This window comes from Panthera onca, chromosome E2, assembly GCF_046562875.1.
Source record: "Panthera onca isolate mPanOnc1 chromosome E2, mPanOnc1 haplotype 2, whole genome shotgun sequence".
In the NCBI taxonomy this organism is placed as follows: Eukaryota; Metazoa; Chordata; class Mammalia; order Carnivora; family Felidae; genus Panthera; species Panthera onca.
Window position 1 is genome coordinate 44,791,357 of NC_138353.1, and position 27,355 is coordinate 44,818,711.

A 27,355-nucleotide genomic window follows, 5' to 3' on the forward strand; every position below is an offset into this window, starting at 1 on the left:
TTTTGGCCATAAACCTAGGAGTAGAGTTGATGGGTTTTATGTATGATAATTCTGTGTATCTTTTTGAGCATTCCTCAAACTATTTTCATGGCAGATGCACCATTTTACATTTCCTCTAGCAATGAATGAGTGTTCCAGTTTTTCCATATCCTTGCCAACACTTGTTTCCTGATTTTTTTTTTAATAGCCATCTCAATATATATGAAGTACTTAGGTATACGTTTTATCTGTTACATTTATGATTGTACGTTTACCCCCATGTGTGGTTTTACATTTTTCTCTCATTTTCTGTGGCTTTTATAGAAAAGGAGATAGAAAATTTAAAAATAATTATGCCTGAACATTTTTTTTTTTTTGAGAGAGAGAGAGAGCACGAGCGTGCGCGCGAGCACACAAGTGAACAAGGGGCAGAGAAAGAGAGAACGCACAGCGGGGCTCACCCAAAGTGGGGCTCATGTTCTACCTGAAGCAGGGCTTATGTTCACCTGAAGTGGGACTCCAGCTCATGAACCGTGAGATCACGGTGAGATCATGACCTGAGCCGAAGTCAGAGCTTAACCGACCCAGCCACCCAGGTGCGCCATGTTTTTCTAATGTCTCAAAGGGCTAGTCCTGCCTTATAACTGTTTCTCCATGATATTCTTTGGTAGTTTATACATTTTCAAAACAAATTTCAGACTTTGAGTTTTTAGAAGCGTGGTGGGATGTAAATGGAAATTGGGTGAATTAGCCAGGAAAGGACTAAATTTTCCCATCAGGTAACATGGTATGGCTTTGTCCATTTACAAGTTTCTCTTCTTGTTTTTCACCTAATTTTTCTTCTTTTTTTCTATCTAATTTAGTTTTTCTTTCTATAAGCCTCACCCACCCTGTGTCATGCTAATTATGAAAGGTTTTTCTAGTTTGGGTGCTCTTTTTTTATTTTATTTTTTTAATGTTTATTTAATGTTTGAGAGAAAGACACAGAGTGCAAGTAGGGGAGAGGCAAAGAGAGAAGGAGACACAGAGTCTGAAGCAGGCTCCAGGCTCTGAGCTGTCAGCACAGAGCCCAGTGCGAGGCTTGAACTCACTAACCATGAGATCATGACTTGAACCAAAGTCAGACACTCAACTGACTGCACCACCCAGGCGCCCCTTGGTTGCTCTTAGGAAGAACTGAGTAGTCCATTGCCTTGGAAATACATTGCTTGTGTTTCATGGACAAGAGATAGTGACTGCTTTACTGTGCATTGTATATTACGAGCTGATCTTCAGTTTAAAAAGTTTCCATTGTTGGCAGTTGCCTTCGCCATGCCCGGATGTGGGGGCTTTGTATACCAAGAACCCCACACTACTCTGCACACACCTGAAGATCTTGGAACACACAGTGAGCTGGCAGCATGTCCGGGATTAAGAACAAGAATTTACAAATCCTGATCTTTTTTTGGCTAACTGTGACAAGTATGTCTCAGCCCTGAATGAATATCTGATTCATAAAGTTAGAGTGTTTAACCAACATCACAGAGGGAACCTTGTGAAATACTCCTTGTTGTGGAAACCAGAGGCCATTCAACTGCCATTTTACCTACTTGCCCCATTTACCCTGTCGTCTTGGTACAGGAAAGCCGTCAAAGCAATCTTCACTTCTCCTCCTGTCCCTCCGTTGTTTTTACTTAATGGTATTCTGGATTTGAATACTGGTTTTGCTGTTTGCTACCTGCGTGGCGCTGTCTGGGTGGAACCTCTGTGAGCTTCGGTTTTGTCTTAAATACGATGGGAATAGCATCTTCCTCACAGAGCTATTGGGCAGATAAATGGGCTAATGAAAAAAAATTTGCTAAAGACACTGCAGGATCCTGGATTGGTTCTTGTAACATAAAAAGGACCTTAGTGGAGAAGCTGGCGAATCCAAATAAAGTCTTAAGTTTAATAGTAATACATTGGTGTTCATTTTTTAGCTTTCACAAATGTGCTATGCTTATATAAGATAATATGCCCTTGACTCAGTTTCCCCTAATATTGCTATCTTTGTACTATCTTTCCAACTTTTGTTTTTTGAAAACTTAGATATTCTATTTTTTTTTAATTTATTTTTTAATTTACATCCAAGTTGGTTAGCACATAGTGCAACAATAATTTCAGGAGTAGAGTCCAGTGATTGATCCTTTGTGTATAACACCCAGTGCTTATCCCAACAAGTGTCTTCCTTAATGCCCCTTACCCATTTAGCCCCTCCCCCTCCCACAACCCCTCCAGCAACCCTCAGTTTGTTCTCCGTATTTAAGAGTCTCCCTGTTTTTATATTATTTTTGCTTCCCTTCTCTTTGCAACTTTTCTAGAAGTCTAAAATTATTCCAAAATAAAAATGAAAAGGAAAGAAACTGCTTTGCAATTGATAGTGTTACATAAATATCAGGTGGTTTTATTTCAGATTTCTTTCCCTAGATTATTAGATTTAGTCCAGCAAGTATTTAGTGAACAAATATTTGTCAAATGCCATTTTGGTAAGCACCATGGATGGTGTAAAGAATTATAAAATAAGGTTTCTGCCTTATAATCTCTTTTAAAAAAAGAAGCTCAAGACACTGTTTCCTAAGTACCAGCACAGCAGATGTCACAGGGGCTGTGTGTTTGAGTAGCTGGGACCACAGGTGTTGTGGGATCCACAAAGGGGATCAGTCTCGTCTAAGTAGTGGAGAGAGGGGCTGAAATGAGCAAGGGGGTGTAGGCAAGGTCATAGGAGACAGAGAGTGGAAGTAGTGAAAAATGAAGGAAACAAATTTTCCCTTGTTCTCAAGAAGGATGTAGTCTTTGAGGGGAGGTAAGTTGTGTATATCACATCATTAGGATTAATAGAGAACATTGACAATATAGTTTGAATAGAGCTAAACTATAAAATACAGCAATTCTGTAAGGCATGACTAAATTTTAACTTCTTGTCTTTCTCAGTCCAGTTTTTTTCCTCTAATTGAAGCCACTTCATGGCTTCATTAGGGGACTCTCACTGGTTTATCATTGTGACTGTAGGCCAGTGACTTCATTGTTAATTGTCTGAACTTCAGTGTCTTCCGGATATAAGCTGTGATGGGTGGATTTATTTCTGAGGTTCTTTCAAGCTCTCACGTTCTAAGAATGTGTGTATATGTGTACACACACATACACTTTTTGAGAACAGAAGAGTATAAGCATGGACACAAAGTTGTCAGCTCGAGGATACCTGGCTGTCATACTCTATTTCCAAATCAAAGCATAGCACAAAGCTTCAAAACAGATGAGCTACTGTGGTGGATCCCAGGCTCTCGGGTGGGTCTGTGGACAGATACAATCCTGGTGGGAATCCCCCTTTTTTTTTGAAATGGATTTCTTTTTTTTTTTTTTTAATTTATTTATTTATTTTGAGAGAGAGAGAGAGAACCCAAGAAAAAAGGAAAGAGAGAATCCCAAGCAGGCTTTAGCTCAGAGTCGGATGGTGATCCCATGAGCCGTGAGATCATGCCCCGAGTGGAAATCAAGAGTCAGCGCTTAACTGCTTAACTCATTGAGCCACCCAGGCACCCTGGTGGGAACCCTTCTAACTAGATTGGAGGGTCTTTTCCATTGGCATGGAAAATGGGCCTCTGCTTTTGTTCTTTTCCTGGTCAACAGTTTCATAATAATTATTTTTAACAGGTAGTACATGTACATTCTGAAAATTTTAAAAGTATAAGTAGCTCAAACAGTGTAAAGGGTCCTTCCTGTTCCAGTCCTGTAGCCTCCAGTTTCCTCCCCGGAGGCAGTCACTGTTGTGTTCCTTATGATTCTTTCAAAGCTATTCTTTGACTGTATAAGCATATGCACACATATTCTTTGAAAACACACACACACACACACATACACGGTAGCACAATATATATGCTGTTCTGCACCTTCGCATTTAATAATTATCTTAGAAATGTTTGCATAGAATCTGAAGCAAACTTGAAGAGCTTTGCCTCTTTCCTTCTCTGCTAAACCCAGCCAGAGATGGGGACAATTTTAGTCTCATAAAAAAACAGTAATCACCGTGGATTTGACTATTTTAAATATGTTTAAATCCAAGAGCTCATCATGAATGATCTTTACACAGAACAGAATTTCACTGTTCATTTTTGGAGACCAGTGAGTAAAAGGAAAGACTCAAGCATTTCTCCTGCCTTTTCTTTACAAACTGAACCTCAAGGTAGCCAAAGAGTTGATGAGGGACAGTTTCTCTTACAGGCAATGATAGAATTAGAATATAACTGTTTTGCAGTCCACAGCCAATTTACGTTTAGGTAATAATCCCCAGCGGCTGCTGGCATTGCCAAAGGGTGATGACCAGATGTTCTGTGCCTCCTGATGGAGGTATGCAAAGTCCATCTGTGTCACAAACATTGAGTTCATAAAAGTAAAAATAATATTATAATGAATCTAACCCCGGTCTTTAAATATTATTGGCTCATGGCTGTTTTAATTTCATCTACAGGCCTCCCCCACCTCTGTTCTCCACACCCATCCCCACTCCCCCCCCCCCCCACCTCCCTATGAATGCATTTAAATTTCTCATTATCGATGGAGTGCCTGAGTGGCTCAGTTGGTTAAGCACCTGACTTTGGCTCAGCTCATGATCTCACCATTCCTGAGTTTGAGCCCCGCGTTGGGCTCTGTGCTGGCAACTCAGGGCCTGGAGCCTGCTTCCGATTCTGTGTCTCTCTTTCTCTCTGCCTGCCCACCCCCACCCCCCCCCGCCCCCCGCCCCGCATCTTTCTCTCTCTCAAAATTAAATAATAAAAAAATTAAATTTTTTAATATTGCCAACTGTTCTCCAGAGATGTTCTAATAATTTCTACTCCTACCAGTGATAGGTGAAAATGCCAGTTCTTTCTACACCCTTATGAGCGTGCGATTAACTATTTTTGTTCTTACCAATCTGATAGGTTAAACAATGGTATTTCATCATAGTCTTCAATTACATTTCTCATCTCATAATTGAAATTGAGCATCTTTTAATACATTTAGAGGTAATTTGTATTTCCTCTACTCTGAAGTGTCTGTGCATGTTTTTGGTCTTTTTCTAATTGATTTGTAGGGGTTCTTTTCATATCAAAGAAATTAGCCATTAGTCTGTAATATGGGTTGGTAATAATTTTCCCCAACTGGTTTTTCTTTGATTTTGATTTTGCTTGTGATTTTTTTTTTTTTGCCACTTAAATTAAAAAAAACTTTAATGTAGTTGAATTCATCCATCTTTTATGTCTTCTCGATTTTGTGTGATACTTCAAAAAGTCTTTTACACTTTGAGATAAAAGTAACCTCCTCTGTTTACTTCCTCTTAAGTTTCATTTCTTATGTCAAAATTTTGGATTCATGTGGAATTCATTTTCATGTAACGAGTAAGGTAGGGATAAAACTCATTTTTTCCCCCAGTATATTACCCAGTCATCACAGCAATATTTATTGAATAATCTCTTTACTGCAGTCATTTAAAATGCCACCTTTGTCATGTACTAAATTCTTACGTGTATTTAATTCTGTTTCTGGAGTTCCTTATTAATTTCATCACCATCTGCTTATTTGTGTGTCAGTACCACATTGTTTTAATTGTTGTGGCCTGATGGTGTGTTAATACTCTAGAGAATTACCCGTCCCTCCACAACACTCTTCTTTAGAATTTTGGTGGCTGTTCTTCTGCATTTAGTTTTTCTTAAAACTTTTAAAATTAAAAAAAAAAAATTTTTAATGTTAATTTTGAGAGAGAGAGAGAAACCGAGTGTGAGCTGGGAGGGACACAGAGAGGGGGAGACACAGAATCCGAAGCAGGCTCCAGGCTCTGAGCTGTCAGCACAGAGCCTGATGTGGGGCTCAAACCCGCAAACTGCGAGATCATGACCTGAGCCGAAGCTTAACCAGCTGAGCCACTCAGGAGCCCCTAGTTTTTCTTATAACTTTTAGAGTGAATTTATTTAGTTCTCAAAAATGTGATTTTTTTTTTTTTGTATTGGAATTGAGTAAAATTTATAGATTTGCATGAAGAGAATTGTCATCTGCTGTGTTTTACTAATTTGGCTGAGATAGAATAGGAAATAGAAGTATGAAGTCTCGCATTTGTGTTGGGGAAACACCAGTTGCATGAGATGGAGCCATTTATTAAACAACTAATTTAGCTGATGTTGCCAGACAGTATTTCATACACTGGGGAGAAAGCAAATGGATTGATCACAGGTAGTCCCTAGGCTCTTTTCCATTTCTTTTTTTTTTTTTTCTTCAACGTTTTTTATTTGTTTTTGGGACAGAGAGAGACAGAGCATGAACGGGGGAGGGGCAGAGAGAGAGGGAGACACAGAATCGGAAACAGGCTCCAGGCTCCGAGCCATCAGCCCAGAGCCCGACGCGGGGCTCGAACTCACGGACCGCGAGATCGTGACCTGAGCTTAAGTCGGCCGCTTAACCGACTGCGCCACCCAGGTGCCCCTCTTTTCCATTTCTTAAGATCAAGCGGCATCACAGCCTGTGAAGAAATTTGGTTTCAGCTGGTTACCAGTCTCAGGTTAGCCAAGAGGATTATATGGTTGCTTCAGAGTTGTTACAATCTTGGCTTGCTTTAGAGGATGTGCCAAGAGGGAGAAGCAGAGCATGGTAAATGAGTAGTTCAGGCTCTGGAAGCAGGCAGTCAGGGTGTGAATTAGGTGCCCGTCAACCTCAGCAGGTTATTTAACCTCTTTGAGCCTCAGTTGCCACAACTGTAAACTGGGGATATTAATTGTACCGAATGTGTACGGTTGTATGTGAGGCTGACATGAGAGAATCCAAAATGCTTTGCACTTTGCCTGGCATACACAGGGGTTCTGTACAAGTTAACTAATACCACTTCTATTGGAAAGCTGAGTGCGCTGGTCTGATGGGATCTGATTTATTTTGTTCCGTTCCTGCTGTCATTATTGAGGAGAGGCAGTAGAAGAAGATACCTAGAAGAAAGCAGCCTGGTGATAAGAAGGGAAGGGCCTAGAAGCATTAAAGCAAGAGCAGGCCTTCTAACTGGAGAAGGTGGATGAGAAAGGGGGTGGCCGGGTACTTAGTCTGCATTGCGTGGGGCTGGGGCTAAGATCAGTTAATGGAATCCACTTACTTAACATGAGGAAAACCTGCCGGCGGGTACATCTGTTCAACAATGGAATGGGTCTGTAGCAAGCTCCTGTCAGACGAAGTGTGTAAGAAGAATCTAGATAGTATGTTTGTTGCATTTGAAACCGCAAAAAGAATTTCTGAATTAGGCAGATGAGCTGAAATCACACCTAAGAGGTTTTCCTACAAAATTCTAGTATAAATGTGCATATGTGCAATCATATATAGAAAATTCTCTGCCTATGGCTTATCTACTTTCGCAGAATTCTTCGGAAACTTTGATCCCTTTTGGAGTGGGAGGACATTGCAGTGTCTTAGAGTCCTTGTGAACATGAGTGGTCATCAAAGAAATAAAGAAATGGAGAAATAAGGAGACTCGGAACAGGCTTATTTGACTTCTGTCTCTTTGTCTATTGTTACCTTGAAGACAAGTCCTTTATCTTTAGAGCCCATCTTTTTCATCTGCAGTATTCATCTTTGTTCCGTACTTTGAGCATGAGTCTTTGAAAGAACAAACACATTGTTGGAAATTTTGGCCTCTGCGAGTAGAGAGAGCTTTTTGAAGGAAGTTACCATTTGTACCCAGCAGACAAATGACAAGTTTAAAGAGAGGAATATGACCCTATAAACGTGGCATTGGCTTGCTTCATTTAGCACCAACACACCTCCCTGTTACCCTCCTTCCTGCTACTCTTTTATTGCAATATGTGATCATAATATGTTAGAAAAATTCAATGAAAGTATAAAAAAGAGGTAACACTTAATATATTTATTTCAGATCCCTCTCCCGATTTTTTTTGGTGGGGGTGGGGAGGAAGTGGGGACAGGCCATTACTGACTTGCTCTCATTTCCAAAGTTATGTTTTGTAGAACTTTTTGCTGTCACCAGATACATGCATGGTAAAATTATAAGGTACTATGTTACCACTTTAAGTGAAAAATCTAGTAAACGTGAACACAAGTCTGAGTCGATCTCTTGAATAGGATTTCTGTACTTCCAGTGAATGATGAACCCGCTGCAGCCACTGATCCTGAAGAGTCCTCTGTTGTTGGTGTGGCACCCTCGCCTGCTGCGGTGTCGAGTGTGACCCCGAACCCCACTGCAGTGTCTCTCCCTGTTCCAGCCACACCGGCGGAAGGCGAGGAGCCCAGCACTTCAGGCACACAGCAGCTCCCAGCGTCTGCTCAGGCCCTTGATGCTCTGCCTGCTGGGTGAGTAGCCTTCCAGCAGTGCTACCCCCACTCAAATCTGAGGCTCCTTCGCTAGGACAGAAACAACGTGGTTATTTATTACCTCGTGGCTCGTGGTCTCTGGGGACGCTGCCATGCATAGGAGCGAGGGAGGTGTAGAAGACCTGCTCGTTCTCCATAAATCTTAAAAAGAATCTAAATCATCAGGGGCAGAATCAATGCTACCTTATACCACGACTTGGAAAAAAGAGTGTGGCTTTTATGGAACAAGGAGCTCATTTTGCCTTCCTTAGTCTTTGGAGGGTGTTTGCCTAGATCCTGCTTAGAAAACAGCTTTTCTCTCTTTATCTTAACAGTCTATAGAGGGCTTTAGTCTCTGAATATTACTGTATATTACTCCTGTAGCCGGGGCTGATGGTAATTAACATGGACTACTAGTTTTCTTGCCATCCTATGGTTTAGACAGTAAAGACCTTGGATGATAAGAAGATGGCCCCACTAAGACCAAGGGAAGTTCCAGTTTGACTAGGTAGCAAATAGAGATTAAAGCATGGACCTGGGAATCAAATCAATCTGGCTTCAAATCCCCACTGGACCCTATGTGACCTTGCTCAAATGGCTTACCGTCTGTGTAAGGGGGGATTAACAATCATGCATAGCTCTCCAGGAAGTTAAGGGCATGTGTGAAGTGCTCACCCAATGGAGGATGTTCCAATCGGTGAATATTTTTGAATTGGCTGTGAAGGAGCCATAAAGGAAGGGAATGGTTCTGAACTGAGAAATGAAGTCTTATCTCAGCAACTACCAGTCATAGTCAGGGCCCGTCCTATTGTGGTCCCAGGATCCATCCTAGTTTATCAGTTTGGTACTGACAAACCAGTGTCCGTATCACCACAGTCACTGTGGTCTGGCTGGTGGTGGTGGTGGTGGTGGTGGTGGTCGTGGCATGTAGGTGGGTCCTCTGTACCCTTGTAATTAATTCATAAGGGAAAGGGGAAGGACGCATTGTCTCTAGCTTGATGTATAATATGCCATGTGTTCTTAAGCCTCTTTAGAAAACCCACTTGTTAGAAACAAAAATCGTAAATCTGAAGGCAGATGTGATTTTTACCACATACATATCACATCCTTAGCATTTGGCATACTACCTAACATATTTCTTAATAAAGTATGATGAATAAATGAAGAGTATTGCAAATAGTTTCTAATAACTCAAACCTGGAGAGAATTGGGGTATTGAGAGGTGCCTCTGAAAAGTTTTTGTGAAGTTTTTGATTTTGCGAGAAGATTAATAACCAATTGCTTGTGTCCAGCTCTTCCCTACAGAGATTTATTTTCTCTTTTATATGTGGTAAAGGATACTAGAAAGGCCTTTGTTTGGTTTGTAATTTCAAATCTGTATGCTGTAATTTGGGGGGAACAGAGCAGAATCATTTTGGCAGAAAGGAGAGAAAATGGCTGCTCGTGTCCCCTGTGAGCTGTTTGTTTTCTTTTCGCTGAGCAAATGCCTGGAAGGCCGGCTTCACTCCTGTGTCAGTCACAGGCAATTAGGGCTAATGGCTCAACATGTCTTTATGTAGGGTGTGTGTGAGGGTTACTGTTCTCTGGGATTGGGCTCTTCCTGTTTCCAGGCAGCTGGAAAACTCCAGGCTCTGAAAACACTCTTTATTCTGAGTTTGGCAGATGGAGCAGCCCAGGGAAGCCGATTCCCCACCCCCACCTTTGCCAGAGGCTGAACACTCTTCTGAGGTGGAGTTTGAACACTCTCTTTTCCTTAGAGCATTTAGAATGTGATGAGATCCGCGTGTGGGTCCCCTGTGTGGGACATGTATGACAGTCCGGAGAAGGGTATTGAGACCCAGTTTTCCATCCTAAGGCAGCAACCCCTAAGACAGCAGGGAGCTCAGTACTTTGCAGGCTGTCTCAGGCCCAGGAGATTGGAGATTGCCACCAGGACTGCTGGGTGTGGCATGAGGACGGCGTGTTTCCGGTTCACTGCTCTGTGATGGCAAGTCGGAGAGGACATGCCTCCTGCAGTGACCCTTCCAAGTCACAGACCTACCATCACCACACCAGCTTCTTTACAAGTTCAGGAGATCCAGACAAGAGCGGTTATTCCTTTACTCCTGGTATCTTGGCTTTAGGAGTCAGGAGACCAATTTTAACTATCTTATTTTATTTTATTTTACTTTATTTTATTTTATTTATTTTTATTTTTAAACGTTTATTTATTTTTGAGACAGAGAGAGACAGAGCATGAACGGGGGAGGGGCAGAGAGAGAGGGAGACACAGAATCTGAAACAGGCTCCAGGCTCTGAGCGGTCAGCGCAGAGCCCGACGCGGGGCTCGAACTCACGGACCGTGAGATCATGACCTGAGCCGAAGTCAGACGCTCAACCAACCGAGCCATCCAGGCGCCCCCCCCCCCCTTTTTTTTTATTTAAACGTAATTTTAACCTTTTTAAATCAACCTCTGAATAATGACGTTTCACACCGAGAATGCTACCATGGCTGCCTACTGTCGTTGGGGATAAATTCTCAAATCCTTAATCAGGCCTAAAAAGCCCCACACCATATGACCCCACCTACCCCTCCGACCTTCCATGGAAGACTCTCTCTGCCTTGCTCTCTAAGCTCCAGCCTTAATAACTTAGGTTGGTTTGACAGATGGACCTCCCTTTCTCTGGACTTAGGACCCTTCACCGTGCAGGTCGCTCTTTCCTAACACTCACTGTTTTTTCCATTAATCAGTCAGCACTTCCCCTGGGAATCCTTCCTTGATCCCTGGCAGACAAGGTCGAACTGCCGTGCCTACTGTAACTCTTCTCACAAAGTGTATTTGCTTCTTTCGCATCTCTCTGCCCCGGTGGGCTATAAAAGTCATGGTGACAGGAGCCTGACACAAAGTAGGCCCCCCAGATGTATTTGTAATGAATAAATTTAAGTGCCATCTTTTTTTTTTCTTCCACCTGCATGAATGTGTTCTGCTTCTTTGATGCTTCAAATAGCAACTGTGACAGGAATATTGCACTTTCTTCCCAGAGGCAACAGTGGAAGGCTGTCACCCACTGGGTTTGACTGGCTTTGGGTTGAAATATGTCTCTCGCAGGGTGGGGGACGCTCTTCCCTGCTCACTAGGGGTCCTTGTCACTGGCAGATACAGCGGGGCGTGTGTCCTCTTTGCTAAGGCATTTCTGAGCCACGCAGCTCTGCTTTATCAAGGCATCCAGCCGACTGTCTCTTCCCAACCTCATCTGTTCAACTGAGCGATAGAGCAGGTTCACTTGCGGATCCCAAGGGCCCATCTTCCTGGTTGCTGTGTTGCCTTTCTGCGATAGTTGCGACTCTGGTCTTGAAGAGGTTACACACGTCTGCATGTTTTAAGGACTGAAGGCTCCTGGAGGCTGGGCTGTGGAAGCCCACAAACAGGGCACCCCTCGTCCCATTTCTCTCTCTCTGCGTCCAAACCCTCCAGCTTTCTGTGCTTTGAAATTTAATTAGCATGAAAGAAGCCAACTGGAAGGGTGTGGCATTTTCAGGTTGCAAATGTGCATCAAAGAAGGGGGTGCCAGGAAGGCTCAGGAGACATGGTGAGATAGTGGTCCAGGCAGTGGGCGGTGGGGAGTGAGGCCACTTTGATCAGCTGGCCCTGCATCTGTTTTTTATCAGCACCGAGCCCACTTTGGGAACCAAACGCTCATTAACAGAGCGTGCGTACATGGCTTAGATAAACTCTAAGTGCGTCCTGGGCTCTGCAGCTCGCTCAGTCCCTCGCGCACAGAGGCACATTATTTTCCTCTGGCGGCCTGCACTCTGCTGTGGTTTCTTACATAAGGGAGGCCGTTGTGTTTGGACTGCCGACTTACCTCAGCACTGCCATTTCACACCGTCCTTTTTCTCCCGCAGTCATTGGCTGGCCTGTCTGTTTCCTGCCTCAAAGTAGAATTAATTGAGGAGGGGTGTTTTCTAGATCTTTTGGGTTTGCCATCTCCCCTGCCTCCACACCCGGTTATGGAGACCCAGAGGCCCTTTTCTCCAGGTGCTCCTTCAGACACCGTCAAGGATGATAATCTGCTAAGAGCTCTCGGACGTTTTGTTTGTAGAGAGCTTTAAGAGACGTCGGAATTTGGAGCTTCTCTGCTAAGTTATAAACCAGCCGCTGCCATTGCATTTCATTCCAAACTCATTTTTGGCACTCGCCAAAGATCCTTACCCAAGGAGTTTTAAAACAGTATTTCTTACACTGTGTGGAACCAGTCCCCCCCACCCCTGCCTTTTTTGTTTTATTTTCTTATTTTCAGTCCGTTAAGAATCCTTATACTTTTGTTCTCTACTTATCCACCAATCACATAAATTTAGATGTTGTGGCAATGCCAGATTGGTACAAAAGTTTCTAAATGCTTGGAAACTTCTGCACTTTTTTTTGCTAAACAGTAACAGTTTGGGCCGCGGACTATGCTTTGAGTAGCACCAGATTAAAGGATTATACTGGGAGACTCGGTGCCTTTTTTGCTGAATATGGTTTAGTTCTTGGCTGTGCAAGGATTATTACATGCTTAGGTAATGCTGAATAGTGCCTGCTTCTGGCTTCCTCCTCATCATCTCAGAAGGAAACCTTACTTCCTAAGACTCTTCTGTTGTCCAAGGCTGGCCCGTGAGATGTTCTCACACTATTATGTGTATCTCTTCATGTGTAATTATGAATATCCATTTTTACTACACTTTCTGGAGAGTTCCACAAGAGCAGAGAGCGTTACGTCCATCTTTGTATCCCCAGCTCCTAGCACAGGACCTGGCTTCTAGGGAGACGGAGTGAGAAGTGTTTGTGAATGACTAGGTAAATGATTTCACATTCTCAGTAGCATTTAAAATTAAAAAAGATTCTAAGTAGAAAAAGAAAACGGAGAAGAAAGAAGAACAACAATAACAAACAAACACCCAGATTTAAGCATTGGTGCTTTGCAGACTGTGTGTGTTTTTTCCTGACCATTAGTAATAGCTAACATGTGTTCGGCGTTTACGGTGTGTAGGGGCTGCTAAGTTTTGCCCATGGATTATTTGGGGCAGTTTTCACAACGCTCTGTGTGGTAGCTGCTTTTATCCTCATTTGCAGAATGGGAGACCTTTTAAGCAATGTGCCCAGGACCACATATACAGACACATACACATAAAAACATGCCTACCAAAATCTGATCGTCTTACAGCTTGTGCTTTTAAAATTTATTTTTTTATCATAAAATACTTTAAGCATGCAGATAAGAATGGAGTGTAATGTAAGAAATACCTATCACCACCCAGCTGTATCACATTTTAGCATTATGCTATATTTACTACAGACTTCCCTTTTTTTTTTTTTTTTATTTTTTTATTTTTTTTTAACATTTATTTATTTTTGAGACAGAGAGAGACAGAGCATGAACGGGGGAGGGTCAGAGAGAGGGAGACACAGAATCTGAAACAGGCTCCAGGCTCTGAGCTGTCAGCACAGAGCCCGACGCGGGGCTCGAACTCACGGACCGCGAGATCATGACCTGAGCTGAAGTCGGCCGCTTAACCGACTGAGCCACCCAGGTGCCCCCAGACTTCCCTTTTTTAACCTCTTGATGAAGAAATTACAAATACGCTAGAAAGTCTCCGTGAGCCTCTTCCCGATTCCCTTCCCTGTATACAGAGATAAGGTGGAACTTGGTACATTCATTGAAAGTGCTACAAGGTATTCTATAGTATGAATAGATAGCGTTTTATTTATAATTCACATTTATTTATACTTACCCTATATCTGATATATAAATATAAAATATAAAAATTTATGTAAACATATATTTACACATCTATATTATTTTAACAAACATATTTAGAATATTTTATATGTAATTTATATCTTCCATTTGTAAATTTAATGATATAACAATAAATAAATGTTTTCATATTTTATATTATTATCTCTTCACAATTAAAAACAACGCTACAATGAAGTTTTTCTGTGCATGTCTTTTTGTCTGTGTGTCTGTTCTTTTAAGGCATATGCTGGACCTGGAATGTCACTGTAGGGATTGAAGATCTTCAATTTTAGTAGATACTATCAAATTGCTCACCGATTCTCACAATCCCACGAGCATACATACTAAGCATTCCTGCTAAAACTTAAAATTGTGAGATTTTTTTTGTTTTTTTCATTTTGGCCAGCTTAATGTCTGTGAGTGGTGTATCTCTTTGTGGTTTTAATTTGAATGTCCTTGATTACCACTGACATTGAACCTCTTCTCACATGTTTTTATTTGGTTCTTTGATTTCCTTCTTCGTGAGTTGCCTGTTCATACATTTTTGTTCATTCTTCTATTTAACCGTTTGTCTTTTTCTCTTTAATCTGTAAGGTTTCTTAATATAAGCTGGGGACTCCTTCCTTTTCAATTACATACATTGCAGATATTTTCTTCCAGTCTGTGGCTTGTCTTTTCACTTTTTAACGTTATCTTTCATTGTACGGGAGTTCAAAATTTAAAGTGGCCAAGTTTGTTAATCTTCATGTACCATTTGGGTCTTGTCTAAAATTCTTCCCTACACTGACGTCGCAAAAATTTTCACACACCCTCTACATTTTGTTGATTTTGATATGCTTGTTATCTCACATTTAAACTTTAAAATCAAAATGTAATATACAAGCTTAATTGGCGGTATTCTTTTCTTTCTCAGTGATATGTTAAATCATATAATTGATGGCATTTTAGGTTTAATGAAAAATAGCATATTTATATGTTTTTAAACAAAAATTTGTATTATGCCTGTTATTTTAGCTTGCAATGTATTATATAATTATATTATACTATATTATATTACATATATCATGTTATGTTATATATTGCAACATATTATAAATATCTGGACAAGTTAATATCATCTATAATGTTATTTTCTTAAAAATTTTTTTAAAAATAATTATTTATTTTGAGAGAGAGAGAGAGCGCACGCGAGGAGGGGAGGGGCAGAGAGAGGGAGAGAGAGAAAGAATCCACATTGCCAGCGCAGAGCCCGATGCAGGGCTCGGACCCATGAACCGATCATGACCTGAGCTGAAATCAAGAGTCAGATGCTCAACCGACTGAGCCACCCAGGCGTCCCATATAATGTTATTTTCGATAAGTGAATACTTATTATAGAAATAACATAATTTATTTTACTAATCCTCCATTTAGAGGCATTGAGGTTGTTTCCATTTTTCGTAGAACATGTCACGTACTGTGACAGATGCGCTTATAGTTAAATCTTTGACACATACTTACTTCCTCAGCATCCATCCTAGCAGCACAGCCGCTGAGTTAAAGGATATCCACAGAGGAAAAGTTTTCGACCAAGTTGCCAAATTGCCCTTTTGAAAGAGTATACCCATTTTTGCTCCCACCAACTATGTTTTAAAGGGTGACTGTTTTTCTCTGCCTTGCCAAATTTATTTGCAAAATTATTTGTCAACGAACATGTTAAACTTTTTTTTTTTTTTTACATGCATACCATCTCCAGGAATTCCCTTGCTCTCAGTAAAACCATACATTTTAATGTTTCCATCTTTCATTGAGGAGCCTTGGAAACTTTTCCAATGCAAAGAAATTAGAAGGTTGAAGAAGAAGGAAAAAAAGGACTTAATTCAGAAGCCTTGATTGAGGCTCAACTGTGCCATTCTCTGCTTACAGGGCATAAAGTACTGGTTGTTGGTAGTTTTAAAGAAGGGGTTAGTGTGCTTAGATTGAACGGAAAGCCCAGTATCTCAAGAAGGTTTCTTGGGGGAAGACCGAGTTTAACACATTTCCTACCCAGTTTACAAAGGATCTACTGAAGCAGTGAAAACAGTGAATGGGAAATTTGTTCCATTGCACCAGATTTCTGCCTCATAAAAGTCTGAAAATGTCCCTAACAGAGGAAATAAATCTTACGGTTCACCCAGGAAGTGGCTAAAGGTTAGGGAATCAGATTTGGTTCAGAGTCCTTTATCAGAAGAGCATAAAATAAGAAGCTGTAAATCCCATGAGGTTTTTGCCTGTGGGGAGTTGAACTGCCACATAGGCAGCTTTAAGAATACTTGAATACTTTTATGAGAGGCCTGGGTGGCCCAGTAGGTTCAGCATGCGACTTTGGCTCAGGTCATGATCTCACAGGTCATGAGTTCAAGCCGTGCGTCGGGCTCTGTGCTAACAGCTCAGAGCCTGGAGCCTGCTTCCGATTTTGTGTCTCCCTCTCTCTGCCCCTTCCCCACTTGCTCTCTGTCTCTGTCTTTCTCTCTCAAAAATAAATGAACATTAAAAAAAAATTTAAAAGAAGAAAGAATACTTGGGTACTTTCAGTGTCTTTTTTTGCAGTTTAGTTTTTGTCTATGTAACCAGCAGGGCATCTTTATTTTGCGGGGTGTGTAGAGTTCTGGCTTGACTTTGTTTTCTAACATTGTGTATTTTGAGTGAGATCAACTTTACTATTGCCCACTGACTCTATTAGTCAAAGGCAGCAAATTAATAAATAATAAAAATTAGTAATACTTTTACTAAGATTGAATTTTTGAGCACATTGGTAGGTAAATCTGTAAGGGCCTCTTATTTTTTTTATTTTTTATTTTTTTTAATGTTTATTTATTTTTGAAAGAGAGAGAGGGAGAGAGAGAGAGAGACAGAGTACGAGCAGGGGAAGGGCAGAGAGAGGGAGACACAGAATCCAAAGCAGACTCCCGGCTCTGAGCTGTCAGCACAGAGCCCGACGCAGGTCTCAAACTCAAGGACTGCAAGATCGAGACCTGAGCTGAAGTCGGGCGGCTTAACCAGCTGAGCCACCCAGGCGCCCCTGTAAGGGCCTTTTAAAGAGAATGTCTCTGACACTAATCTGAACTACTCCTGTAGCTGTTAGCCCTTTCCATCTTAATCCTACTGTTGGTGAAAATGTGATTCTGTCCACACATCAGGGAAGTCTGCCCAGTAGGTATGTTGATCAGGGTTGGCTGAATGGCAGAATAATCGAGAATTTTCTGAAGACCTTTTAGGAAACCTTCCACAGGAGTGTAGTGACTACGTTTAGGGGACCAGACAGTTTCTTTCAGATAACACAGGAGAGAACGGATAGGGTGTCATCCTCACGATGGGATTTTTACCCTTTTAATGACGGTGAGGGGTGTGATTGGGGCATGGGCATGGAAGATAACTGAATAAAAGGCATAGGAGCAAAGGTAGCATAGGGTAAAAAAATTACCTAAAATTAATTGCAATTGGAGGCTACTTTTCAAGTGCCTTCAAATACAAAGACTCTGTGTAGTCCATGGTTGAACTGAATGTTTCTCGTTGAAGGCCAAGGAGCAATGTGTTGGGAAGGGACCTGAATCAAGCTTGATGCTTTGAACACTGTTTCTGAGAACATCAAAGGAAGCTATTCAGTGGGAGAGGATATGGCCATGTGACCAGGATGCAGTATTGAGACCCATGGGTAGTTGGATTGAAAAGCCTTTTTATCTCAGTGTGAGGAAGATGCTTATAAGGGACAGAAACCTCACCCCTGACAGGGACGTGCCAATGAAAGGTCGCTGCCAGTATCACTTTCTTGGCCTGGGGAGACCGAACCAAGACAGTGGGAAGGCTTAATCTATGTGGGTCAGCAGTTACCGAGGAGAACTGAGAATTGGGAGGTTCTTTTGATTGTGGACAGAATTGACCGACTGTGCTGCAGTGAATGAAGGGAAGAGATTTGTGTGAATTCTGAGGAGCCATGCAGGTAAGGGAGGAGTTGTGAGTTCTCTAAGAAAAGCAGTTAGGCCAGGTCATGGATCAGGGAGGACCCATATGGACATTTAATCTGAGCAGGAGTCCAATTTCAAAAGGAAAAATGTAGATATCAAAAAAGGCAATGCAAGAAAGGTCTTGTTCCTCTGGTAACTATTTTTCCAGTGAAGCCAGTTGAGAGGGTTCATACAAGAACATTGAAATTTGCTGGACAATAACAGCCCTTGAAAGAGAGTCTTTCATTTCTAGGATCAGGTGGGATCAAAGATGGGATGGACAGATCTTATCTGGGCTTGGAAAGAGCTGCTGTACCTCTTGAATATAAGCGAGGAGGTCTTTGCACTGATTTTCTGCCAGCGTGTGGGAATACCCCTGTGTCAATTAAAGACATTTACTTCATGGAATTTTTTTTTTAATGTTTATTTGTTTTTGAGCCAGAGAGAGACAGAGCATGAACGGGGGAGGGTCAGAGAGAGAGGGAGACACAGAATCTGACGCAGGCTCCGGGCTCCGAGCTGTCAGCACAGAGGCCGACGCGGGGCTCGAACTCACAGACCGTGAGATCATGACCTGAGCCGAAGTCGGAAGCCCAACCGACTGAGCCACCCAGGCGCCCCTACTTCATGGAATTTTAAGTATTATCCCATCTTCAAATTAAAAGATGAGCCAAAGTATAATATAACCAAAGTTTTCTCTTTGTCTAAAATGAATTATAAAAGTAGAGACTACTTATGAAAGTTGTAACACAATTTTTGGAATAAAGAAAAATGTGTTTTGGCACCTTTCATCTGCAATTGCTACAACAAATATTTTGTCTTTTTAAAATGTGCGGCCTCACCCACATATTATGGATAGGTTTCCAAATAGTGACTGCACAGTGAGCCAGACTCATTTTGTTGGTGTTTTGTGCCAGAAATTGCCAAGGAAGGGAAGGACTTAGCTAACTTCTTAGAGGATGCTGAGGAGTTACCAGCTACTTAAGGCTTACTGGGAGCAGATGTTATGAAAGAGTGGTTTGCTGCCATTTCCTTGAGGAGCTCCCATATTTCAGTACTCACTCGTAAGCCAAGTATCTTTCTCAAGACTCCTCATTTCCAAATTCAGACGAATAAAGGAGGTATCAGATTTGCTACTCTATTACTGAGCAGACGGGAGGAGTTTGAGGATCTGGTGTGAAGCCATAGTATGTTAGCCTTGCTTTTTTTTTTTCTCTGCAAGATCCCTACAAGAAAGGTTTTCCGTGCGTGGGACAACAGCCTCTCGAGCTGGTAATATTTGTTACTCTTTTGTCTTTAATTCAGAAGGGCATCTAGAGGGAGAAGATCTTTAACTTTACCCAGGGTACATTTTTATCTGGTCACTTTTGGCAGAATTGTTTGCCCTTTTAATAAAATAATGAAGTGTAAAGATCTTTTTGCAGCGGGGGGAATCAGGGCACCTGGACCAAGTCACCCATATCCATTGTGACCAGAACATTGAGCAAGAATACCCAGAAGAGAAGATGTTCTCGAGCACGTGTTAATGGTTGTTGGTAGCACTCTGATCCTCAAGCCACTGGCTGATCCCTTTTGAGAGGTGGGACTCGAACCATTGGACCTCACTGCTCCCAGGGCTAACCCTCCCAGTGGTGCAAAATGTGCAGTCTCTTCTGGTAGATCACGTCTAAGCAGAAGCTTCTGATTAAAACGGAGCCTAGAGATGAACATGGTGGACCTTTGTAGTTACCCTCCAGTTGTCTTGATTCTCCAGGACCCCCTACCTGGACTCCAGTGCTGGGGAAAGCTGTTTACTTTGAGATGGGGATTGAGAAGGCACCTGGCACCTTGTTTTCTGGGTAGTAGGTTCCCTATAAATTCTAGTCGACCTTCTTTTTCCTCATTTCTTCCTTTCAGCATGATGTGGTAAGACTCAATGGCTAGGAAGTCAGAGCTGAGTTGGAATGACACATAAAAGTTACTTAGCTTCTCTGATCCTCTGTTTCGTCCATGGTGATGGCACTTCCGACCTTAAAGGATGGAGGCAAGGACTTCATGAGGTAAAACATGAGCCCGTAGCTCATTATAGATGATCAGTGGGTAATGATGACCCCCTTCCTTTCCTTGCCATAAAAACCTCACATATATCTTTATCTGACCTAGCTAGCATCTGAGGTGTCGGTCAGTGCAGTCTGCTGATCAGGCATTTTACTATTTTTTAAAAATTTTTGAAGTTTATTTATTTTGAGAGAGCACGAGATGGGGGAGGGGCAGAGAGAGAGGAGGACAGAGAATCTGAAGCGGGCTCTGTGCTGACAACAGAGAGCCCGATGCGGGGCTCGAACTTAAAACAGTGAGATCATGACCTGAGCCAAAGTCAGACCCTCAACTGACCGAACCACCCAGGTGCCCCCAGACATTTAGTTTAAATGAGAAATGGTATTAAATAAAGCTAACATCCATTGGAATAGATGCACCAGGCCTTTAGTAATAGAAATTGGGACATTATTTCAGTATTCAGTCAGCTCTGCTATTATGTATGTATTCCTAAAAATCATCATGCTGTGCAAAAAAAATCATGCCATGAAAACCACAGGGTTTACAGGAAAAAATGGGTTAGGGGCATAACATTCAAAAATGTGTCAGAGGCACACACAAAAAATAGGAAGCTAATAATGATGGTAGCACAGTTTTTCACATGTTAAATGGTTGAGGTGCATAACACTACAATGAGTGTGTGTTTCCATGAAAAGATCTAGAGTTTACTTGTGGAAGCAGGTGTCAGAAGTGTTTGAGCTTGTGAGTGTTGTCATAAAGTGGTTGCAAGGAGGATCATCTGAAATCAGACGGGAGTTGTAAGGCCAGATGTGGATGAATATGGCATACAGCATGTAGTAAACTGAGGCAGCTGTAGATGCATATGGGCTTCGTGTGTTCCTACGTGACTGGGTTCAGCTGGGGGACGTCATCTGTGTGCATTTAGTGTTTCTAAAAGGAAAAGCCATGCTTAAGCAAACACAAAATTCACATGTTCACATTGTTCCCTCGTGTATCAGTCACATTGGGATAGATTTATGTTTTCAAAACAAGCATTTCAGCAGAACTGACTGTACTAGCTTCCTGGAAAAGGTCACCTTCTCTTAGGCAGTACCCACAAGTAGAAGCAGATGAAATCATTGTAAAACATAAAGGCTCATGGGACCACTAACATCCTTTATGAAGTGGTGGCCATTTTATAAATATAAAATTTTGTATCCTTCATATATGGATTACCATATCCTGGGTAAAGGGGAGCTATTGTCAGACTGCATTGAGTATGGGAATAGCAGGAGTTGGGTGGGTGGCCCTTGGCTGTATTCTGTAGTGATTTTGCTTGTAGATTATCTCTTTGGATCATCTACTGCCTTGTTATTCTTCCACTAGCACAGAATGGCCACTTTTGGCACCCCATATCTCATGTTACCTTACACACAGACTCATGAGAAGAGAAATCAGTAAATAACAAGAGGAGAGCAGTCCATAAATAACAGTATGCTGTTTCTTCATTCACCCGGATCTCTGTTAAAGATCCTCTGTAAATGAATCTTGTATTTTAAAAAGAAATGCGGTCATGAATATCTGTGATGTTAGGAGAACAGGGATAGTCATATGATTTGTGACTTTAAAACGCAGTGTAGACTGAAAAGGCTGAAGGTAAACTTTAGGTGACGTCTGTGAAGCCCAGAAATTGCATACAAATTTTCGTTGGTAAGTACACTTTGGAAAGAAAGTGTCCTTGGCTTTTATCACATTCCTAAAGGGGTCTTTGATCCTGAAATGACCACGTCACACTTTTAGAAAAGTCCATAGGTAGAGACTCGTATGGGTCATTTAGGGGAAGCTAGGGTGATCTGTGGCACATCCTAGCCCATTGACTTCATAGAGGGGAGGTATTGGACTCAAGAAGTGCTCCTGGCTGCCGCGGCAGTGATAGTATGAAGCAGGTTTGACCCCTGGGCTGAGCTCGCATGTCGTCTTTGTCCTCTCATCAGTCATCACAGCAGTAATGAAGGACTCCTTTTCACACAAGGGCTTACGCCTTTTAAGTGTGTATCTCATGCTTCCCTTGACTTTGTTTTGCAGATGGGAACAACGAGAGCTGCCTAATGGGCGTGTCTATTATGTTGACCATAATACCAAGACCACCACCTGGGAGCGGCCTCTTCCTCCAGGGTAAGGCAAGGCTGGCAAGCCCTGAGACTCTAGAACCGGCACCCGGAGTCACCGAATGGCTTCTCCACCATTCACTGCCATCACTGTCCTTAGTTTCCCCTACCCTCTGCTCCTTGCCCTCTCTTTTATCCGCCTCCCATTGTCTTCTCCTTCTACACTATTTCTTCTCTTTATTTCCCTTCTGCCCACATTCATTGTGTTGGCAGTGGGCTGTATTATGGGCTTTATTATGTGCCATGGCTGTTGGGTCCTGGAGGGAGGAGGGCTAGGAATCCTGCCTCCTGGGCCATTGATGCCTTGATGCCCTCAGTTATTTCACCTACAGAGATATCCCATCAGGGCCAGGTTCTCAGTCATTTTCTGCAGAGGTAGCAAAGTACAGGGATATTTATTCCTGGTCACTTGATTGCTTTTCCTAATTACTTAATTCTCCTCTCATTTCTTAGGACATCTTAGGATTTTTAGAGCATTTCTGAGGAGAAAAGGCACGAGGAAGCCAAGATACAAAGGGTGTTGATGCATTTCAAAGCACCATATACCCGAATGGCCCCTGAAGGGTGCTTCTCCTTGAGCTGGGCTTTGTGAGAACACAGCTAAGTTCTCTAAAACCAGAGGATAAGTGAGGCTTCCAAGTGAGGGAAGACTGTCCAAGTTCAAGGAGAAGGGGTTTGGTTCCCTGCTTGCCAGGGACAGAAAGTTCTTTCCACATGTGCCTTTTGGTCCACAGAGCTTTCAAAAGAGAATGTATTCTGCTCAAAGGAGAGAATCACCTCCCAGTAAGGCAGTCATGAAGGGCTCCAGCATAAAATATGAACACCTCCCCATCAAGCTTGTAGAGGGAGAGGATGCCAGAGGTGGGGAGTATTAGGAAAAACCCTTGTACTCTGGTTCACTGGTCATACACATGCCAGGCAAATACCACCTCACCTTCTGGTCCTGCAAATTTCCACGGATAGGCTGTTTTTAGTTTCGATTTTCCGGTAGAATGCTTGTGTTTTCCTTTTGTTCCTTACCCTTTTGGAAATGAAACTATAATCCGTCATCATTAGTCCTCATTCTGTTTTCTACTTTAAGTTCAGATTATTTATTTATACATTTAACCAAAGTTAAATATTGACGTCTTGGGAAAAAGTCACACTTTTTACTTTGGAAATTGTGGAAATTTTCATATTCATATGAATAGTCTTCCAATGTGCACTAAGTAGAGAGAATCCCCACATACTCAACACTTGGCTTCAATAATCTTCAAGTCATGGTCAGTCTTGTTTCATCTATACCAGGGGTTGGCAAACTATAGGCCTGTGGTTGAAATCCAGCCTCCACCTGTTTTTGTAAATGAGGTTTTGAAGAAAATCCTATGTAATCATCATATAACTTTATCCGTATTTTGGTATATATTTCTAAAAAATGTTCTTACTTAAAACAAAACCACTCTATTGTTAACAGTATTTTCTTTTCTTTATTATTATTATTATTATTATTATTATTATTATTATTACTATTATTATTATTTTAAATTTACATTCGAATTAGTTAGCATATAGTGCAGCAATGATTTCAGGAGTAGATTCCTTAGTGCCCCTTACCCATTTAGCCCATCCCCCCTCCCACAGCCCCTCCAGTAACCCTCTGTTTGTTCTCCATATTTATGAGTCTCTTCTGTTTTGTCCCCCTCCCTGTTTTTATATTATTTTTGCTTCCCTTCCCTTGTGTTCATCTGTTCTGTGTCTTAAAGTCCTCGTATGAGTGAAGTCATATGATATTTGTCTTTCTCTGACTGACTAATTTCGCTTAGCATAATACCCTCCAGTTCCATCCACATAGTTGCAAATGACAAGATTTCATTCTTTTTGATTGCCGAGTAATACTTCATTGTATGTATATGTATGTGTGTATATATATATATATACACCACATTTTCTTTATCCATGCATCCATCACTGGACATTTGGGCTCTTTCCATACTTTGGCTATTGTTGATAGTGCTGCTATAAACATTGGGGCGCATGTGCCCCTTCAAAACCAGACTGAGATACCATCTCACACCTGTCAGAATGGCTAACATTAACAACTCAGGCAACAACAGATGTTGGCGAGGATGCAGAGAAAGAAGGTCTCTGGAGGAGACCTGTGAAGGATTGTTTGTTCTACTCTGTGGTGAATGCTGGTGTTATTTTGATAGGGATTTCATTGAATATGTAGATTGCTTTGGGTAGTATTGACATTGTAACAATATTTGTTCTTCCTATCCAGGAGCATGGAATCTTTTTCCATTTTTTGCGTCTTCTTCAATTTCTTTCATAAGCTTTCTATAGTTTTCAGTGTATAGATTCTTCACGTCTTTGGTTAGATTTATTCCTAGGTATTTTATGGGTTTTGGTACTGTTAACAGTATTTTCTTTCTTTTTTTTTTTTTTTTTAATAGATATATAATGTTTTATTATTTTAATTTGCATTTCACCAAAATTGTGTAACATTGAACATCTTTTCATCTGCTATTTGCTACATTTATGTTGTCTTTGGTAAGGTATCTGGTTCAAATCTTTTGCTTATTTTTTTTTTTAATTAATTAATTTATTTTTTTAATATATGAAATTTACTGTCAAATTGGTTTCCATATAACACCCAGTGCTCATCCCAAAAGGTGCCCTCCTCAATACCCATTACCCACCCTCCCCTCCCTCCCACCCCCCATCAACCCTCAGTTTGTTCTCAGTTTTTAACAGTCTCTTATGCTTTGGCTCTCTCCCACTCTAACCTCTTTTTTTTTTTTTTTTTTTTTTCCTTCCCCTCCCCCATGGGTTTCTGTTACGTTTCTCAGGATCCACATAAGAGTGAAACCATATGGTATCTGTCTTTCTCTGTATGGCTTATTTCACTTAGCATCACACTCTCCAGTTCCATCCACGTTGCTACAAAAGGCCACATTTCATTTTTTCTCATTGCCACGTAGTATTCCATTGTGTATATAAACCACAATTTCTTTATCCATTCATCAGTTGATGGACATTTAGGCTCTTTCCATAATTTGGCTATTGTTGAGAGTCCTGCTATAAACATTGGGGTACAAGTGCCCCTCTGCATCAGTACTCCTGTATCCCTTGGATAAATTCCTAGCAGTGCTATTGCTGGGTCATAGGGTAGGTCTATTTTTAATTTTCTGAGGAACCTCCACACTGCTTTCCAGAGCGGCTGCACCAATTTGCATTCCCACCAACAGTGCAAGAGGGTTCCCGTTTCTCCACATCCTCTCCAGCATCTATAGTCTCCTGATTTGTTCATTTTGGCCACTCTGACTGGCGTGAGGTGATATCTGAGTGTGGTTTTGATTTGTATTTCCCTGATAAGGAGCGACGTTGAACATCTTTTCATGTGCCTGTTGGCCATCTGGATGTCTTCTTTAGAGAAGTGTCTATTCATGTTTTCTGCCCTGTTAACAGTATTTTCATGCTGTCATCAAATACTGAGTCAGCAGCCAAATTTCTCCAATTGTCTTGCAAAATAATCATTGATTTTTAACAGGATGTGTTTTACACTTGTGCTTTGTGTGTTGACAACACTTATACTTAAAAGCAGCATTAACTCTAGAAATGTGCTAGTTGCTGCCTCTTATCCTCTCTGGTCTATAAGTTATGTAGGCCTTGACCTGATGAGCATTTGGATAGCATCTAAATTAAGATTTTAATGGTGTCTTCTAAGGATGGCCAAAAATTGTTTCTTCTTTAAGTTTTGAGGTGGGACAACAGATCCAGATTTCTTGCTTGCTTGCTTGCTTTCTTTCTCTTGCTTTCTTTCTTTTCTTTTTTTTCTTCCTTTCTTCCTTCCTCCCTCCCTTCTTTCCTTTTCGTCTTTTCTCTTCTTTCCTTTCTTTCTTTCTTTTCAGTCAACAAATACTTATTGAGCCCTGCTCTATACCAGGCACTATGCCCTGGGAGTACATCAGTACACCAAAGGAGAAAACCCCTGATCTCACGGTAGTGTGAGACACACAATTAATGAGTTAATAAATTTATACAGTGTCAGGTGGTGATATGTAATTTGAGGTAAAATAAAGCAGAGGAAGGGGTTGAGGTAAACAAAATAGCACACACACATTTTTCTGATGCACATAAAATCAATATGTAACCGTTAGAATAAAAATGTCTCCCTGCATGTACCATCTACATTTGCCTAATGATACCAGGTCCACCACCTCTGAGAGGTGCAGGCTCACATGACCAGAATGTACTAGAATAATCCCTCTGGTTCCGTTTCTTTCCTCGATCATTTTTCAAATTGGATACAGATTGTACCCTGAGAAAGCCTTTGAACCTGCAGCTCCCCTAATTTCCCTGAGGGGCTGGGCCGCTCCTCCACACCTGACTAGGTACTCGGCCCCTCCAGGTGTGGTGGGCTGGGGATGCCTCTAGCATCACTGGAGAGCAGAAAGCATTGTAATTACAGATCCAGATTTCTTATTGTCAGGACACTTTTAATGCTTTATTGGACGGTGGCTCAGCTCTACACCCCATGTAGCCTATTAGTTCTTACAGAGTTTTAATCTCAGACCTCAGTACCTCTGAGCTCCTGGCAGGTACTTCTGCACCATAACTGGGAGCCCAGACAGAATAAGAGTGCTTAAGCTTTCATCGCTAACAATGGGAGAAGTTCCACCCCAGGAAGTATTATCATGCTGAGAGCACACTTGAAACTACAGGCGGAGCCGTTGTCTCAGCAGACCCAGTCACTCCAGAGTAAGATTGAGTCAAAGGATTCAGCCTGTCTTGGCCCCCCCCCTTCTGTTAGACCCAGGGGACGCTTGTATGAGGAATGGTCATTTTTTTATCCAGGAACAAAAAGTATTGGCCCTGGTAACTAAGGATGGATGCAGGAATTTGCTCTTAGGTCGTGTTTAGACCAGAGGTGAGCAGGGAGAGGGGTTTCGATAGACCACGGTGTAGGGGAGGCCTCACAGAGGGAGCGGGATCAGATGCGATCTTGTAGGAGGGGCTGGAGTTGGACTTAAATGACAAGAGGAAGTTGATCCAGGTTGGGGGAAAGGCGTGAAAGTAAAAGATATCGTTAGGAATGATTAATGAGGCAGTTTGGCTGGAGTGGAAGGTTTACGTGAAACAGAGATGCCCAGAGAGTGT

General features: G+C 41.7%; 1 protein-coding gene across 2 annotated transcripts in view; it reads left to right on the forward strand.

Annotated features, from left to right (window-relative positions):
* The window catches only part of WWP2 (WW domain containing E3 ubiquitin protein ligase 2), a 151,288-nt gene that overhangs the window by 95,841 nt on the left and 28,092 nt on the right, over positions 1-27,355 (forward strand). For both annotated transcript variants that reach the window (XM_078438935.1, XM_078438936.1), the window contains 2 exons: positions 8,100-8,310; positions 22,134-22,223. In XM_078438935.1, the coding sequence (XP_078295061.1) occupies positions 8,100-8,310; positions 22,134-22,223 (301 nt within the window). The remainder of the gene's footprint in view (positions 1-8,099; positions 8,311-22,133; positions 22,224-27,355) is intronic.